Source organism: Manacus candei, unplaced genomic scaffold, assembly GCF_025592945.1.
Source record: "Manacus candei isolate 608988 ecotype Guabito, Panama unplaced genomic scaffold, ASM2559294v1 h1tg000033l, whole genome shotgun sequence".
NCBI classification, from domain to species: Eukaryota; Metazoa; Chordata; class Aves; order Passeriformes; family Pipridae; genus Manacus; species Manacus candei.
The window spans coordinates 11,121,006-11,139,732 of NW_026138081.1; the positions used below are offsets into that span (position 1 = coordinate 11,121,006).

Here is an 18,727-nt window from a genome sequence, read left to right on the forward strand (position 1 = left end):
TATTGAATAAATCTCCACTTGCAATGAAATTGAAAAGGGTGGTGAATTCCATTAACAAAATGTTAATTTGATAATAATCTGCAGATTGTGTCAGATGAGCAGGCCATATTTATTTATGTAAAATTATAAGGGAGCATATGAAAAGAAAATCACTCAAATTGCTCAGAGCAATCCGTACAGACATCAAATTAGGCTTTACAGAAAGAAACAATAGTAAAGAGGAAGTTGTGGATATAGGAGTAAATACTAAGCAAGTTTCATGATTATATTTACTTATGTCCTGTACATGTGAATAGAAGTTAAGAAGAAAAAAAGAAGTAATTTTATACACCAATTATACATATGTAATGCTACAAATTTTATGTCCTTGTTCCAGAAAAAAAGAGGAAATGGATAGTTTTTATGGGTAGAAAAAATATACCTACAACAGTGAGTTTGAATAGGAAACTAAAGGAACTTCATTTTGGGTATTTTTAGAACACAGAATATTAATACATGCTCTGTGAATGATTTTCTGTTCTCCAGTTGAAGAAAATAATAGATACAATTTGTATGTTAATAAAGGTAATTAAAAAGTTATAGATGAATGAAATACTTTCCAACTTGTTTCCAGTCAATAGTCTAAAAATGTTTGGAACTAAGTAGGATAAAGTCTCTTGGGATTGATGTATATGAATGCTAGAATTAGAAATAATTACCAGTCCTGATTTGATCACAGTAGTCTGCAAAGCACGAAGACAAATTTTGAAGAAATGAGAATTAACAAAGTAAAGGTAGATAAAAATGGAAAATTAGATAAATGCAACACAGATCTGTTGTCAAAGATTTTTTTCTCTGTATTATTCTGGGTTTGCTTACTGTTTCAATGAGGTAAATTTCCTAATGAAACGTAGTTTGGGAGAAACTGTGTATGTAGACCCCCTTTCAGCATTTCTTGGCACATAGAAAGTTTTGAGTATTGAGTGAGAGAAAAGGTAGATGAAAAGTGAAATCATTCATTGGAAAAAGAAGTAGCTAAAGGGATGAAGTGACAGGGACTTGTGCTAAAAGGAAGAGTATTAGCCTGGAGGAGACACCCTATTAGTGCGGTGGATTACTTGTGTTATTCATTTTGAGTGTTTTCAGTAGTGACAATGTCACAAAAATGTAATAGATTATAATGAAGTTTAGGTCACAAAGTAGAAGAGTGTTCTAGTGGGGGTCAGAAAAATGTACAATAATTTTTTATTTGGGATGCTGGAGTGGTAGAATGGGATAAAATGTGATAACACAAAAGGATGAAGAATTTCTGTGTATAAGATAGGACCTTATAAATTTGAAGAGAGACAGATGCAAAAAGATTTGGTGGTATTATGTCCTTGTAAAATGGTTCCTGACTGCCAGAGTAATGTGGCCAGGGAAGACAAATCGTGTTCTAGGATATATTACAGGAGGTAGGTCCGAGAGAGAAAAGCAAGTATTTATTTCATATGAGACACCAGCAACACCTTCTGTAACATATAGAATTCTACTTCAAATACTCTCTTAAGTCTTCATAAAGGATGCATTGCATACACCATGAATAATATTTGTAATGTTTGCTTATTTTTATCAAATGTTACAGAGACTTGTTACCTGTTACTTTTGTCCTTTGATCCTTAGTTTTATTTTAATATCGTAAAAGGATTATTTCGTTAGGTTCTAATCCTTTATCAGAGATTGTGCCATCACATCATCATTATATGGAATTGGAAAGTTGTTTTAGTTTTCATTATTGTTAGAGCACAACAGGCTCTAAGTACGGTAGCATGCTCTCCTAAGAAGATAATTTTTATGAGTGGAATCTTATAAATACTAACTTTACTTACTTAAATTTACTTTTAAGTGAAACTAACAAGGTTGGGAAGGTTCAATCTAAGTTGTATGTACAGTGTAACATGCTTTTCGAGTGTTTCAAATTTAGTGATAAGTCATTGTGATAGCTCTTAAGTGGAGTTTCATATATCATACAATTGTAGGTGATGAACATGCCATTAAATATAGAGCTGTATATGTTAGCTATAGTGAGGTGTGAGTATTACTTAATGAGTAATTTTTTTTCTTTTCAACTTACATAAGGTATGCTTTTTTGATTGAATTTAGGTCAGTAGGTATTTGAACCAGAAGGAGACTTGCTTAGTTCGTTTTCAATTTAATCTAAAATAACTTGAAACTGTACATTACTGAGAAAAATTGTACTGCTATTCTGGGGCCATAATTCTGAAGAGCAAGCAAACAGAAAGAGCATACAAAAAGAGAAGATCTCAACTGCATCACTGAATTTGTTACTGAAAGCATGTTTGGAATAGTAAGTTAATAAGGACCTTATTTAAGTCATGGGATATGTCCTTCTGTTTGAAATTAAGTATTGGGCTATTCGAGTTTCTAATTCGTAAGTACCTTTTAAAGCTTTAAAATAAATAGAAGGCTTTATGGAAGAAAGATGTGGAAAGGTAGTATGTATTTATTTTTTATTGATAAATCATTTATTCCATGGCAAAATAACTTTGACATTTCTCATTAAGGTATTGGTGCTACACTTCAGTCTCTTTTTAGTTATAATTTTAATGAAGTTAATGTTCTCTTTACGGTTTCCTTTAGTCATTTTGTAAACACTTGCATTGAAGCAATGTTTTTAACCAAATTTTCCCTGATAATTTGGTAACAAAACATTTTCATGTTCTTACAATCAATTCTGGCTTATGTGTATAGTACGCACAATTTGATTTACCAATTAAGACTTGAAGCAGATCCTTATTTTTATGTAAATATTCTGTCTTCTCTTAATGGAGTCTAGATAAATTTGTGACACTAACCACATTTTCTGGGCTATGTATTTGACAATAAATTCAGATGGTAGCTGGGCTCTTATAAATGAGAGATGATTTCCCTGAGAGATCAGATTGAAACCCTCTTAACTGGGTATGGTGCTAAATTTTAAAAGAAAATTAACATGAAAGATTGCTCTAGAGCTGTTGGGGGGAATAGAGGAATACATTCTTTTTCAGTCTGTATATCCAGTGTAAGCCTTTTGAAAGAGATAAAGGAGATACTTTATTACATTATTTTAGAAAGTGACATTATACAAATGTAGTCAGCTATTCTCAAGATCCCCTAGAAGGGAAAATAATCTGAAATTGCAGGGAAGAAAATGTAAATTAGCTAATTGTCAATATACTATGTTTTGACGTGCTTATGCACTGGAAAATGCAAGGGTATGGGTAAATCCAATCAAATGTAAGACAAGAACTTATGGTAAATCTCAGGGGATAACTAATAAATTAAAATACATGGCTTCCTCTGGTAAAATAAAAGTAACATAGTATTCTTAGAATAAGGATTCGTCACTATATAATAACATAAATTTATAATAACACTAATCATTGCTATTTAAATATTATTCTGTCATCCACTTAATAAAATATATTGATTGGTACTGCTCTCCTCCTACATCTTTTAGGTTTGGTGGGTTCTTATTTAGATGCTCAGAGTCAGATGATGTTCATGACCATGTTTGGTATGATTCATGTCAGGTTTGAATTACTGCATTTGTTGGCTGCTGCTACGATTTTTTCTAACTTGAGGCTCATGTGTTCGGTCTTGGCAGTCCTGAGCTTAGTTTATAGTATGAAAACTCAAAAGCAGCTGTAGAAAATTAGGCAAGTGTAAATATTGACATAACATCTTGACTTTCTGTCAGGCAGATATCTGTGGTATATGTCTACATGTGGAGATCTTTCAGAAATCTGACACAAGCTATAAATTGAAGAGTTATATAAATGTGATAATTTTTCCTTCTTGTTTCCCTATTTCAATTTTTATTTCTGCTAGTCTTTTGTGTAGTATAATTTGATTTATGGACTGAAGTAATGAATGGCAGAATCATAGAATGGTTTGGGCTGGAAGGGACCTTAAAGATCATGTTGTTCCAACCCTCTTACCACAGGCAGGGTTGCCACTCGCTAGATCAGGCTGCTCAAAGTTGCATCCAACTCGGCTTTGAACTCTTCCAGGGACGGGGCATCCAGGGTTACTGGATGCCTCATCCCTGGAATGTCAAATACTTTGACATTTTGCATTCCCAGAGCAGTATGAAATAGAAGAAATAATGTGAAAGCCACATTACAGTACAAAGTCAGTTGTTGAGATTTGTTAGAACTCATGTATAATTAGATACACCACATTTGATGTACAGGCTGACTGTTTAATGTTAGTTCAGAATGTTCTTCCTATTTATTCAGCTAGTTTGGCATCTTTATTTTATATTTAACCATGACCTAACTTATAAAAAGATCAATGACATCAGCAGAGATTGATAGAAATCAGATAAAACCTGTGAGGACTTGGTTGCATTTAGCCCAATGATGAATTGGTGTTTTATGGAACTACCAATCACAGCTAAGTCCATTGCCGATAGCCTTCAAAGTTCATCTATACACAACTCTACACACTGATTAATTGATTTTTCTAATTTTTTTTCTTCATTAAACAACATCTTGATGACCTTATGATCATTGCTATCAGATTTTTTACCTCTTATTTTGCTTTGCTTTCCAAATGATTTATGAATATATCAAACTGTATGAACTCTACCATGGGTCCAGAGAGGTCCCTGATCATTCTTTCAACTTAAACATAGTCTTACTGTATGTTTCATCTCTTTTAACTCATGATGAACTTTCTTCTTCCATGCAGCTTAGGTTTTTTGAAACATTTTGGGGACCTTGTTGAATGTCATTTGAAAATCCATATTGACTAGATCAACAATTGGGATTGGTTCTCTCTTGCCGATGTGTTTGTTTATGCCTTCAAAAGACCTTCAATAAAGTTATGAGGCACAATTTCTTTTTAAAAGCCATTTAGTACTTTTTTATTTTGATTGCATGCATCCTAATGTCTGCAGATTTATTTCACCTTACAATAATTTCTGCCAGTTTGCCTGACATGAATATAATTTTTTTCTGCCCTGTAGCTGCAGGAATTCCTCCTGTAGCCCTTACAAATAATTCAGTTTAGTCTTTTAATTTTCCATTGCTTTGCTGCATGGTGATTATAAGTAAGATGTTACACACTACTGTTAATAATTAAACTACTGCATTCTTTAACGTCTTTAGAACTGCTGGAAGAGTACCATCTCTTCCTGATGACTTGTTATGTTAATTTTGTGGATTTGTTTGATAGTCTGATCTACTAGCACTGTTGTTTGAGACAGACCAACACTTCCTCTGGTAAAGAAGGTACCTGATATGTGAGCCTACTTAAGCTCATGTTTTATAAAAAACAGATTAAAAAAAAAAGAAAATCAGTATTTTCCTTGCAAAGTACTCTATAAACAGTTCTTATATACTCTCATCATTTGTGGACCCTGGAGTCTCTAGTAAGCTATCTACTTTGGATAAAAGGTTTAGTATTAATTTTTATGTGGTTTATATACCAGAATTTAGTCTTATCTACCTAGTCACTTGACCATGCTTATAACTTTTTATTAGGATACTTTCTTTGCTAATTATATCAGGCACCTTTACTTCTTGTTTTAATTAGAAACATGGTATCTTTCCCCGTGGTGTGAAGTCCATTTCTCTTTTAAAACAGTTCCCTTTCTTGAATTTAATCACAGCTGTAGTGCAGTTTTTACTTTGTTTCTCCTAGGAGGCAGTCGTATCTGAGTATATTATGCAGACTGTTATAAAGTGGTCCTCCAGCAGAAACTTTCTGATCAAAGTTCCGCAAACTGCTTATGATTAAGTCAAGAATTTTTAACAGTAGTTTTTCTCTTAAGCAGTAACTTTATGGTGTCTGTAGCATCTGTTTAGTCTCTATCACAATTCCCAGTATAATATTTACCCAATCAGTAGAGGAATATTTAAAATCTCCTATTATTTTTTTCTTTCCACTGCTGTCATAGACTTTGTGATTTCACTTACCGTGTTGCAACCACAGTCAGACATTTTCTGGTTGATTGTTAGTATAGATATAAGAATGCACTTTCTCACTTAAACCTGAAATGTCAATCCATCAGAGTTTTATATTTATCATTCTGGCAAGTAACTAGGCTTGCTTGGCTTATACCCACAATCCGCTGTGGGTTGGGAATGGCTTATTCTGTTACATGCAATGTGGGTTCCATTTACTTATGCAATGATCCATGAAGATTATTGGAAAAACCACTGTTTTCCTGAAGGCAGTCCCATGCTTTTGCCAAGCTAAAGCAAAAGCTATACACAGCTTTCTTAGAGATCTTTAGAAAATGACGTGCCCTTAAAGTGGGCTTCTGACATTACTTTCAAAGAAAACTGATCTGCTTATAACTCCCCTTGGCACAGATACATTAGGTGGAAAAACCTGAGAGGTACTACAAATATTTTCCATTTCATTTTCAACTTTCAGTTCAAATAGTTGGTCTTGTGTACTGTCTTATAAGTCATAAGTGAATTTTTTTTGCCTCTTTCAAGCATATACAAACAACCCCCCTTCTAAAAGATAACTAGAGAAATTTGTGAGCATTTTCAATACTATGTTAACGTTATTGTATCTGGAAATGCATACTCCTGGAAATGCATACTCCAGGCATATCTCCATAAGTGGGTCAGTTTGGAAGTTACTGCAGTTTGGGAAGACTTTTCTCTAAACTTGAAATGAGTTGGAACAGGATAACTAAATGAAATTAAAAAGAAGCCAAGGTTAAAGAAGGATTAAACAGAAAAGAGTAGTCTGAGAGAAGGTAGGTGTGGATAGCACTCAAAGGAAATACTGTGGATTTATAGACCTGAGACTTCAAAATATGGGTTATTTTGGAAATTGAATATGAATGACATATATATATACCTTTTAAAAAAGGTCTGAATTTTACATTACTGAGAAAGGAAGTGAAGGGAGAAGTACTTAAGAAGATTTTAGACATGCTGTCAGTTAAAATCTGTTCTAGATAGACTGAGGAGATTCTTACACTCATTAAATGATGTTTTGCCAAGTAGAAAACGAGTTGAGGTGATTTTTCGTTTTTTAAAATGCTGCAGTGTTTTTGTATGAGAGATGATATTACCTTTTGATAATTTTTTTGCATTTTTATAGTTTAATAATAACTTATCAAAATGGGTTTGATAGTTTTAAAACAGTAGAGAAGTGTTTCTAAAACTTAGGTTTCTAAAGCCATGCCTGGTTTTCAAATACTTGCAAATAGCAGAATATGTTGTTACAATGGCTATAACTCCTTTGTTACAAAGTGGAAGTCATGGTAAAAATGGAGAAGAAAGTAAATAAAAGTAAAAAAAGTGGATATGTATTTGTAATTAAATAAAAGCTATTTGTTGATAGTAAAGGAGACTGTCGACTTTACCACAGAATGATTTTTGAACTATTTTAATGTATAAAATGACACATAAATTAGTAAATATTTCTCTTATAAAAAGCAACGTTTCTTCTGGGCATTTCAAACCCGGGATTAATTGCATATTCTTTGTCATTCATTCGTGAACTCAGCTGTTCTGTAGAAGGTTAAAAGCTTATTTCTTTGTCTCTGTGACAGAAAGTAGTAACATTGTCTATTATCATTCCTGAATGTTAATGACAGTACGTTTAGCTTAATTGCAATCCAATATATTTTTACATATCAGAATTATAATTTCAGATTTTTTTATTTTTTTCCCACAGAATATAAATGAAGAATGATGCAATATTAATGATTTCTATGTACAGCCTTATAAGAATCTTCTTTAAGGAGTTGCAGTAAGATAAACACTGAAAATAATTTTTCTCTGGTACAATGTGGTGAAGCAGAGGAATTGAAATTGTCCACCTTTGTACAAGCTAAGGACTTAAAATGTTTGTTATTTTGTGAGCAGAAGCAGTTCTGGAGTGAATTGAACTTCTGAAAATGCGGCCATGGACTGGTTCCTGGCGTTGGATTATGCTTATCCTCTTTGCTTGGGGAACTTTACTCTTTTATATTGGTGGACACCTGGTACGAGACAGTGAGCACCCAGATCACTCTAGTCGTGAGTTATCCAAGATCCTCGCTAAACTTGAACGGTTAAAGCAGCAAAATGAAGACTTAAGGCGCATGGCAGAATCTCTCAGGTAGGATCTAAAAGTAATTAAAACTGTTCAGAAAATGGTTAAAAATGAAATATCAGAAATTAAATTGTAAGGGTTGTATGTGGGATTTTTTGTAAAATCATATTTAACATTTAGAAGTATAGATGAGTGTTTTAATCTGTGCTATAGTAGCTGAAAATATATTGCAAAGCCTTTAAACGAATAATGTACATTTAGTTCTGGTCTAATGTAGTTATTATTTAACAGTCATTATTTAATGGTGTGCAAGTACTACTGTTACAATAACAGGTTCTATAGGTGATTCACCTCTCAATGCCAACTTCAAAGAAATGCAATTATTATGATCTTTGTACAACTTAGAACAACTAGTTCTTTACACTCTACATGCAGTATCTGGAAGAGCTAATTTTAAAAATACTGAAAACATTTGTACAACTTGTTGAAGATAAACTGAAGATGAGCTGCAATAGATTGGTGCATTATATGAATTTTTTTATCTTTTCTTCCTTGCTGCTAAACTTGTAGAAATACTTGTAAAGTAGTAGGATCATCTCACTTTTTATAATTATTTATTAGATTGTAGATGGGTACATTTACAATTTACAGTGTTTTCTTTCACCTTTTCAGACAGACAGATTTTAACATAGACTTATGATATCTCCTTTCTTAAGAACTTGAAAGGGAAAGCTGCTTAGGCAGATTGGACCTAAGTTTGTGGACATCATGTGCAGTGTAAAAATCCTGGTGGATCATGGGGACAAGAGCAGGTAGAGAAGGTAGGAAGGTAGAGAAGAGTAAAGCTCAGTACAAGATTTTTCAGAATGGGAGGGTAATGTTTATTTTAAAAATCTATAAATGAGCTGAATTCACTTACTGTCTCTTTTACAACTATGTACTCACAAGCACCAGATGTGTGTAGCACTGGTGTGGCCAGGATCACCTGCATAGTACATGGAGAGCAAGGGGCACTGAAAGTTGAGTCTTCATCATGTCCCTTGGTTGCTTCTTGCTTGGCAGGCAGAGACTGATTTTGGACTTGCCTTTTAATACTCTCTAGCAGCAGATGACATTTTGGATCTTCTGCCTTGATGTTTTGCTTCATATTTCACAGGAAAAATTATAGAATTGCACAAATGTATTTTCTTTACTAGGGTGTTGTAGGGTTCTAATCCTGTTTCTGTTACCTTATCTTTAAATCAGTTTGTTTCTGACGTTCATTTAATGAAATCACACATATGGACTGTAGCAGTGAATTGAATACCTTTCCTCTTAACCCTGTCCTGATGTTTCTTCTGGTGCATTCTCTCTTTCATGAATAGCCAGGGCTATTTGATCTGGTAGGCTGGGTAGGCTTCCCTGCCTTGCAGAAATGTTTTCTCATTGCACTCTGTTCCTGGTTTCTGGAATGCACTGTAGATGTGGCTGGGCGCTGATGAGGCTTCTTAGCATAGGAAGATGTCTTAGTTTTGAACATGTCATCACTGAAGAAATACCTCAGCATTCATGTGCTGCTCCCCAGAGGTGGAGAAATGCTGCTTACCCAAGTGCTCTCCGTGGGGAATCTCGACTGGGCCGGGACCCCTGGTATGGAAAAAGAAACTGGCTGAGAATGGAGACCCTGGTCCTGACAACATACTGATGCATCCTGAGAGAGCAGAGGAGCAGCAGGAGAAGAGCTGTCCCGGGGGAACAGGGAACACTGTCTCATGCGAACAAGGACTTGTTTTGAACAGAGTGACTGAGAAAAATATAAACATCAAAGGAAAATAGGGACAGGTGCACAGAAATGTTGTGAGAAAGTAGGACTGAGAAAGTCCAGCTAAAATCTACCTATTAGCTGTGAGAATTGTAGTTTGTGTATGTAAGCTGACCTGTCTGTGTGGTATATGTGTACCAAAAGAGCTGTATTTAAGAGGCTGTAAATTGCAGCTTGTGGCTGCTGCTGCTTCATTTTTCTTTTCCAATAAACTTTCTTGCTGAATATTATATGTCGTAGTCCGTCCCAACAATGACAGCTCTCTACAGTAAGAACAGATAATCTTCACCTTGAGTAATGTGACCATAGGTGGCTGAGTGGGCTGTAGTTTTCTATGATCAATTTATTAATAAATGATAACAACAGCATTGGCAAAGCCTGTAATATATTTTTTTGACAAAATGGTGTAATGTAGAGTATGCTGATATGATGAAATTTAAGCAAGATCCTGTATTTGAATAAATGCAGTCTTTAGCTTTCTTAACTATTAGACAGTAATAGTGAACCTTAGGGTTTCTTGCTTCAGAGGGGATAATATTTGGCTTTGAATGTGAAGATTACTACCCTCCAGGCTTTCAGCCCCCCATGTTTGTCTGACTTGAATAAATGATAATGTGTTGTATTGCACAGTCATTGAAATATAACCCGTTCAAGTTACACAGTGACTAGAAGAGAGTATATGATTTTACAGATGACAGGGTGCTCTTTTCCTCTCAAGACGGACACAGTAGAGAAAGGAGATGTTAAATAGAGGCTAAACTATACTTTAGGCAGGGATGGTTTTCCTAGATACCTTTCTATAGTTCCCTAACTTTATCTATATTCAAATAAATGTTGTGTTTTTGGTGGGCAAGTTTTATATAATAGATTATACTGTTGATAATGATTTCTAAAAATACAAACATTAATTTATTTCTGATCTAACCATGTTAGAATAAAACATTTCAGCATTCCTTCTCTATGCTTCAGTTAGTTGCTTCAAGTTTCTAGAATTAGATTAGGTGATCCAAAACTGTGTTAACAGGACTTTGTTCAGCTTCTTTTTGTGAATATGTTGTTTAAAAATATTTGAGACCTTTACTCAAAGTGATTGTATATAACCCCAGGTGAATCTGAAATTCTTGCATGAGAAAGCCTAAATGATTTTAAATACCAGTTTGAACAGCCACACATTTCCAGCTTCAGTAGTTAGGGCTCTCCAGGAATGAGCCAGTATAAACTGGAAGATTATCAGACCTATTTTTTTGCTGGAAGTAATCTGAGGTTGATGAAGTAGTAGACTTTGAGGGAAGTGATCTATGACAATATAGAGCCAAATTCATTATTTTTATTGTGCCAAATTCATTATATTGTTTTCATAAAAATGTCACAAATAGGTTTGAGAAATATTCTGGTCAACCTCCATTATTAAAGTATTAAATCACAAATGTGATACAGAATTTCATTGTCTCATTTCTTCGTTTGCCAGATAGAACAAGTTGCGTTGAAAATAGCTATTGGCTTTAAAATTATCCGACTTACCGTTTTATAGCAGTTTTATGTCTGTTTAAAATGGGGCATTAACCAGCAGTCCATGGATTCAGTATCTGGGTCCTGGAAAAGGTCACTGCTCCTATGAGCATACATTATAGAAACAAAACACCAATTAACTTCAGAAATTGAATTAGACAGAAAAGATTACTTTTGCTCTGGTTTACATCCTCCAGTGAAGACATAGTTTGATTTAGGCTTTACTGATCAGAAACAGAAAGGCTGGAACTATTACTTGAATATGATTTAATTGCCAGAATTTTTGGTTTTGTACTGAAAACTCTATTTACTAATACTGGCTGTGAACTCTGAGTAGTTGAGTCTCTACACCAGGGTAACTCATAAAGGTAAACCCTCTTGCAAAGTTGGATTTTGTTATACTGAGGTAAAATCTTGCTTTTGCTGCCCTGCTCCACTAAGATTTTACATCTAGAGAACAAAGCAGCACACCCTTTGTGGTTAAAATATACAATATATTATGGTATCCAACATGCCGGTGCATGAAATGAAGTGTATTTCAATTAAGAATCTAACTTAATGTTACTTGTGGAGGAGTTTAAACAAGATGAGAGTGCCTACCTGTAAAATTGTAACAATAAACAAACATCTGAGTAACTACACTAGTTTTGACACTATTAGATAAAACTTTTGGATGATAAAAAGCTCCAAGTTAACAGAGTTTATCTTAGTGGGAAAAGAAGTTTCGTGAATGGTAGAAAATTATTATAATATCTAGCTGTGCCAATAATAATAGCTAGTTAGGATAGGGAGGAAGGGATAGAAGGCAGGTATGGTTACAAGAATTAGTACTTTAATGAAAGCATAAGTTGTTTTTTCATTTCCATTTTGAAGTTAGAAGAAATTGCTATTTCATCTTTAATTACATTGGGATGTTATTTATATGGTAAACTGTGTGTAAATACAATACCTTTCAGTTGCTTGGAATTTCCCATTATTATGGGTTCCTGTGACTTCTCTGACATCCTTCTGATAAAAGTGTCAGTCCTCTAGGATGGCTGAAAACAGGAGCTGGGCTATGCTTATTTTCATTCAACCATCTATGAATGCCAACATACAACGACAAGAAGTGATCTTTCCACCCCGAGATTTGAATCCTCTTTTACTGCCAATTTATGTAGCAGCTCCCCAAAGACAACAACAGCAAAAAAAGAAAACCAAAAATGTGCCTTATGAAACACACCTTATGTGCATGCAAAACTAAACATTCAAAAGTTAAAAAATTTCATATATGCAAGAAAATTTAAAAAAATATTAACCCTTTTTTACTCTATGATACTTAAATCATGTCTGATTTTTTAATTTTTTCCCCTGGTTTCTTCTTTTCACACAGGATGCATGAGGAGTAGAATTTTAGGACAGGGAGAAGTATTTTTTTGGGTTATTTTGGTTTGTGTTTCCCTCCCACCCCAAGCATTTTTGTGTTTGATTTCACAAAATACATCATGTTCTCTTGATTTTATGATTTTTAAAAAATTATTTCTAATTTATTACTAGTATTGGTTAAGAATAGTTCATATTTTTGTACGGATTTTTGGGGAGTGTATTTTGAGATACTTATTTTCTAATATGTACCTTTTCAATAGTGCAAGTTGGAACACTCACATCTTTTTGAAAAGTGCCTGAAATATAAAAAAAAATCCTTTAGGAACTGAGTACACTTTTGTGGTGCACTCCTGATTACTTGTAATGACTTCAGACACCACTTAGTTTTTATGGTGCATTTAAAAAGCCTTACATGAGAACATACTGTAGTTTTTCTTCTGCCGATAAGATGCTTTGTAAAAACCTTACTTGTGGGCTGTAAAGAGGCACAGATGTATATTAGTGATGCAGAAGATAAATGGAATGAAAAGTGTTTTGTATTGTCTGAGTTTTTTAAATTACGTGCATGAATATTGTGGTATAATGAGATTTGGAGGTTACCGTAGTCCTTGTATGATCATAAACAATATTGTGTGAGCAAAGCTGGGTTGATTTTAGAAGCAGTCTAGATTTCATTAGTGCAAATAGTAATAAAACAGAGGCTTTTAGAGATTGTTGTTTTACTATTCTATATCCAGTAGAACTGAATGAGCCCCTTCAAGAACACTTAATACAGACATAGTAGGTCTCGCAGCAAAAAGGGAAATCTTTAGTACAATTTTTGTAGCTATTTAAGAGAAAGTCCATAAGAGAGTAAGAATCAAATCAAAGTATTAAATTAAGTTTTTTCATCATTTGCCTGTAACACAGCTTGTAATGTAGTTTTACCTAAAATTTTTATTTACTATTAGGATTACATTATGAAAGCTAAAGACTGTCTCTGTTGCATATAGGTGATATAAGGCTTTTAGGAGGAGGAGGGCTTAAAATGTCAGCTTTTGTAATGTCCTGTTTTCTTAGATGGAAACTGTGAAACTGTGTATGCCTTCATCCCTGTCCTAAGCTTCATCCCTGTCCTGGACTTCCTTTGTGTGTTGCTGGGTGGTAGTCAAATTTTTATATTTTATGGTACATTTGTGGAAGATAAGCCTGGCAGTATAGGAACCAGTGATTTCAGAGTTCTCTTCAGGGAAATAGAGAATCTTGTTAAATGTATTCGTAGTGTGTACATATTACCAATACATCTCATTCAGACTATATTTGCTTCCTAGAGTCTATTAAATATTGCCTTTTGTAGAACCTGCAATTCTTTTGATAAATCTGATAACCTGTTTCTTAATCTGAATAGGACTATGTGTTATAAAGCAGAACAAGAGTGGAAAAGGGCAAAATGTAATCAAACAAATAAAACCAAACACAGGTATCTCTAGACATTGTTCTCATAGTTCTGAGTAGCTTGACAAAGAAGAGAAAGAAGAGATCAGAGTTTAATTTTGAAAGAGCACTACAGTTGCTTTAAAGTAGCAAGTGCTGGGGCTGGTATAGAATCCAAACTCCAGATCAATTGATCTTTACCAACTCTATTAAAAGTACATAATTCTGGGCAGTTACTGGGCCTGGTAAGCCTGTGGAAAACACTGAAAGGGTTTTGGATAGATGAATAGCTCTGGGTTGATAAAACCTTAAATATTCTTTTAAAGTGTGGTTTCCTATTACATGTATTTAAAGTATCTCAGGTTTGAAGCTGAGGCTGTTGCAACGGATGAAGATAGCTGAACTACGTGGTGTGCACCTCTGCTCTTTTTACTGTTTTTTGTACAATTCTGAATTAAGGGAAGGGACACATCTTCAATGGATATAAATCAGCACTAATTAGGACTGTGCTGGTTTAAATTGATAATGGATGCTGCTTACTTTTTATTTGCAGATAACATTGAGTGTTTTCTTTCAGTTTTAGTAACTGAGGAGGTTTTATCTTAGGAGGGTGAAGTGACAACCTGTATTCTTTTTGCTTGTGTCAGTGGTCATTAATAATTGAATGTGATTTTCATCTTGGGAAAGAAAAAAAAGCGAAAGAAGAAAAGACAATCATAACATGGCTTTACTGAGTTTTAAACCTTCTAGCTTCATACAAAGATCTTGGGTATAAACAAAAAGAGAAAATAGTTGAGTGTGAACTTGTGAAATCTTACATTTTTCCTTTTACTGATAAATTAGGGTGACCTTTTAAATATCTTGGAAACAGAAAAAGGTTAAAATGGTTTTTATAATTTATGTTTTGTTTTAAATTATTTTTACAATTCTTTTACATAGTATGGCAGTTCTTCTAGCTAAATTGAATGTCACTATGATTAATTTTTAAGGGGTTCTTTTTGCCTTCAGAGATCCAGACTAGAGATCACAACTTTGTCATTGCCCCTCTATGTTACCTGAAGGTGAAGTGACCTCAGTGGTAGGGATTATTTTTCATGTCTTAAAATGTAGCTGGATTACTAAAGAAGGGACAAAGCAAGAAACAGGGCTTCTCTAGGATAAAATTTTTTTAATGTTTAAAGTTATACGGTAATATCTTCATTTGATGAGTTGATTATGGAAAAGATAATTTGTATTTACTATAAAATGGTAGGAAATAGCGTGCATCATCACACCAGTAAGTATTGAGAATTCAAATAAACCCGCTACTCGGTGTATTAACTTGATTGCCCATTTAAGTGAGTTATAATTGTGTTTATTTTCTGTTTATAACTGAATTTACAGTGTTGTCATAGCAATAAGTGAAGGATATTCTGTGCTAGATGCTTACTGACATGTTTTTTATTGCTGATTAGGATTGTCATAGTTTAGATGAACTTACTTTAAACTGACTTCTTATATTCTAAGGAGCAAATCAGTTGTCAGGAATTATTCTGGTAATAATTGTTTTGGTAAGAATTCCTGTTTTTCAACAGGAATTTTTATTAATAAGTACACATAATTGCTAGGATATTGTGCTCTAAAAGTTGTCTGCATTGATGATGCCAGGAGAATAGATAAGGATTTTAATTCAAATGCTTTTCCTTCAAATGTTGTCTTATCTCCAACTCAGTTGAAATACTTGTAGAGGGCAATAACAGGCAAGCTGTGCTGGTTGCAGAGAAGAATCTTTTCCTTAATTTTGAGACTGGATGAAAGTGAGGAAGACAGTAATTCCGTGTCTGATGAGGTAACAGATGTAGAGACAAAACTGCAAAAAAACAGAAGATATCTTAGTTTTATCCTAAAATGATGTAATTTTTGAAAGTCCAAACAACTAGCTTGGAGAATGTCCCCCCTCATCCTACCTCCTTTTATCTAACAGCCTAAGTATGATAAACATTTTTATTGAAGTATGCCAAAGCAAGTTGATTGTTAAAATGAATGTACTTTTCTAAGATCTTAATTATATCAAATGAGCAGAATTATTGTGCTTCTTTCATATCATCGGCAACCATCCTTCTGTAGGATTCTGTAATTACTACTTTAACAGACTTTGCTTGTGTTAAGAAGATGTGTGCGCTGTCTTAAGACTTCTTATGGTAATGATTTTGTATCCTCTTACCCTATTGTTCTTCACAGATTCTAGCTTTAGGGTACGTGACTTGTACAAGATAAACCATTTTTTTCTGGTAATTTTGTAGTTAGTTGTTCTGTCACAATACAAATTGTGGATTGAAAGTCAGCAGATACATTTCAATCTGGTGGTTTTAAACTATTGTGAGAGCTTAAATGTCTTTCAATATACTTTTTAAAAGTTTGTTTGTATACTGTAAATTTGTTGTAGAAAGAAATTCACAAATGGATTGTTGATAGAGTATATTTAGAGAGTGCACATGTTTAAGATTAGAATATTTTACTCAGTTTTTAAATGCTTGTTCTCTCAGTGCATAAAAAAGCAGATATATGAGCAGTTAATGATAATTGCATTTCATTTATCATGGTGTCTTTTAATTGGTTCACCCTGACTGGATGCCAGAATTCTGTATTCTTTGCAATTCTCAAGACTTTTCATTGCACATCTGCTTCCTCTAATCCTTTTCAGGGTCAGCTCTTACAAAAGCTAATGAAAGGTGGAATAATTTTTAATTTCTCTTGAAATGGAAAGGATTTTTACTTTCCCTATGTTAAATTTGTGAGGCAAATAGAAGTTTGCATCTGATTAATAACATTTAATAATTTCAGTTTATTAATATATGAATTCAAGTTTGGATGATGAACAAACCTCAGTAATACCCTCAGGGCTGATTTATGGCTCATAGATTTCATGATACGTATTTCCATACTTTTCCTGTGTTCACATACCAGAGATTTCATAACTGGAAGTTACAATTGCTGTTGTTTGGTGTTGTTTTTGGTGACCAACAGTATAAAATACTAGAGTTGTCATAAAAAATCATCATTATGGCAAATTTAAGAAGGTTGGATCTTGTTCTGAGTACAGAAAATACATTGATATAATCTTGTGCAAATGTGTAGGAAGACTTAAGAGTGCAGTTGAAGTGCTGGAGCTCTGGTTCTCTAAGAATATATGGCCAGCATTCAAGAGCAGAATGTACTTTATGTGTGAATATAAAAAGTAGTCAGAACTTGAGTCTTGTGAAGGTTTGTCTGTCGATTAGGCTTTGTTTGCATGCCAGTCAGTTCAACAAATGGTTGTTAAGCTGCCACAAATACTATTTTCACAAGCGGAGCCTAGAATTGTTCTTGTCAGTGAGTGGAAGTCTTGTAAGCAACACGGTTTAGCATCAGGTTGAATCTGTATGCTGCAGCTGTGTTATGCACTGTTTTTCTTCTATGGGATCGAGGTTTTAAAATCTTTAATATGTTTAATTTCTTCTTCATTTTAAGAAAATATGACCAAGGTTTATCAGTAAATCAGTATGGCATAAAAATGAGAGGAGAGTTGAATTGTTAATGCAAATAATTTATCAAATAATTATAAGTGATATGACTTTTTTATTTTCTATATCCTAGGATACCAGATGGTCCCATTGATCAGGGACCAGCTGCAGGAAAGGTACATGCTTTAGAGGAGCAACTTCTAAAGGCCAAAGAACAAATAGAAAACTATAAGAAGCGGACAGGAGATGGTGTGTAGATAAGTTTTCTTTTACTTCTGAAACAAGTTTTGGTGTTTTGGTATTTAATATCACAAATGTATTGGCTTCTTAACAAATAAACCCTTAAAAAAAAGCTACAATTACTGATGCTTTTATACCTTTTAAATTTTTTTTTTTAAATAGAAGGCCTTGGAAAAGACCATGAAATACTGAGGAGGAGGATTGAAAATGGGGCTAAGGAACTTTGGTTTTTCCTCCAGAGTGAACTGAAGAAATTGAAAAATCTAGAAGGAAGTGAACTTCAAACACGCATTGATGAATTTCTGTCTGATTTGGGTCATCAGGAAAGGTACTTCTGTTAGTTGGTTTTGACTTTTAATTAAACTGTTGTTATGTTGTTCAAAGGTGCATTGGAACTTATATTTTTAGTTGTTGTCAATCTTTTGGCCTCCGCATTGTTGGAGTACCTTTTGTATCATATTAAAATATTCTGTATGAGTTTTGTTCATACTGAACAAAATTAATCCAGAAACTGTTAAAAATTCAATGAAATCTGTCTTGAAGCGTATTATGTTTATAACTCTGTTCCCAACAGGATTGCTGTGACAGTTTGTGTCTTATCAGTAAACAGTTATAAGAAAATAGTCGAATTAACTAGATATACCATCTTAAACAAGTATCAATTTCCCCAAAAAAGCTGCGATCTGCATGTGTAAGCATCAGTAATAAATCATGAGCCTTTGAAAATAATACTGTACTAAAGGGGAAAAATGGTAAGAATTTTCAATTCTTTAGAAATAATTTAAATACTATTTAAAACATAGTTTAAAGATAATATGTATTTATTTCTATTTATGATTATCAATGGGGGCAAATAATATAGTCCATTAAGTTTTGTAATTTAATATTC

At 33.7% G+C, this 18,727-nt stretch overlaps 1 protein-coding gene across 8 annotated transcripts in view; it reads left to right on the plus strand.

Moving 5' to 3' along the window:
• Nucleotides 1–18,727, plus strand: part of FUT8 (fucosyltransferase 8) — a 103,390-nt gene that overhangs the window by 47,979 nt on the left and 36,684 nt on the right. For 4 of the 8 annotated variants that reach the window (XM_051792068.1, XM_051792069.1, XM_051792067.1 and 1 more), the window contains 3 exons: nt 7,669–8,094; nt 17,732–17,847; nt 18,001–18,166. In XM_051792068.1, the coding sequence (XP_051648028.1) occupies nt 7,892–8,094; nt 17,732–17,847; nt 18,001–18,166 (485 nt within the window). In that variant the 5' untranslated portion in view covers nt 7,669–7,891. Of the gene's footprint in view, nt 1–2,568; nt 5,256–7,668; nt 8,095–17,731; nt 17,848–18,000; nt 18,167–18,412; nt 18,494–18,727 lie in introns of those variants that run through there. The other 4 variants (XM_051792072.1, XM_051792070.1, XM_051792074.1 and 1 more) reach the window with 3 other exon arrangements.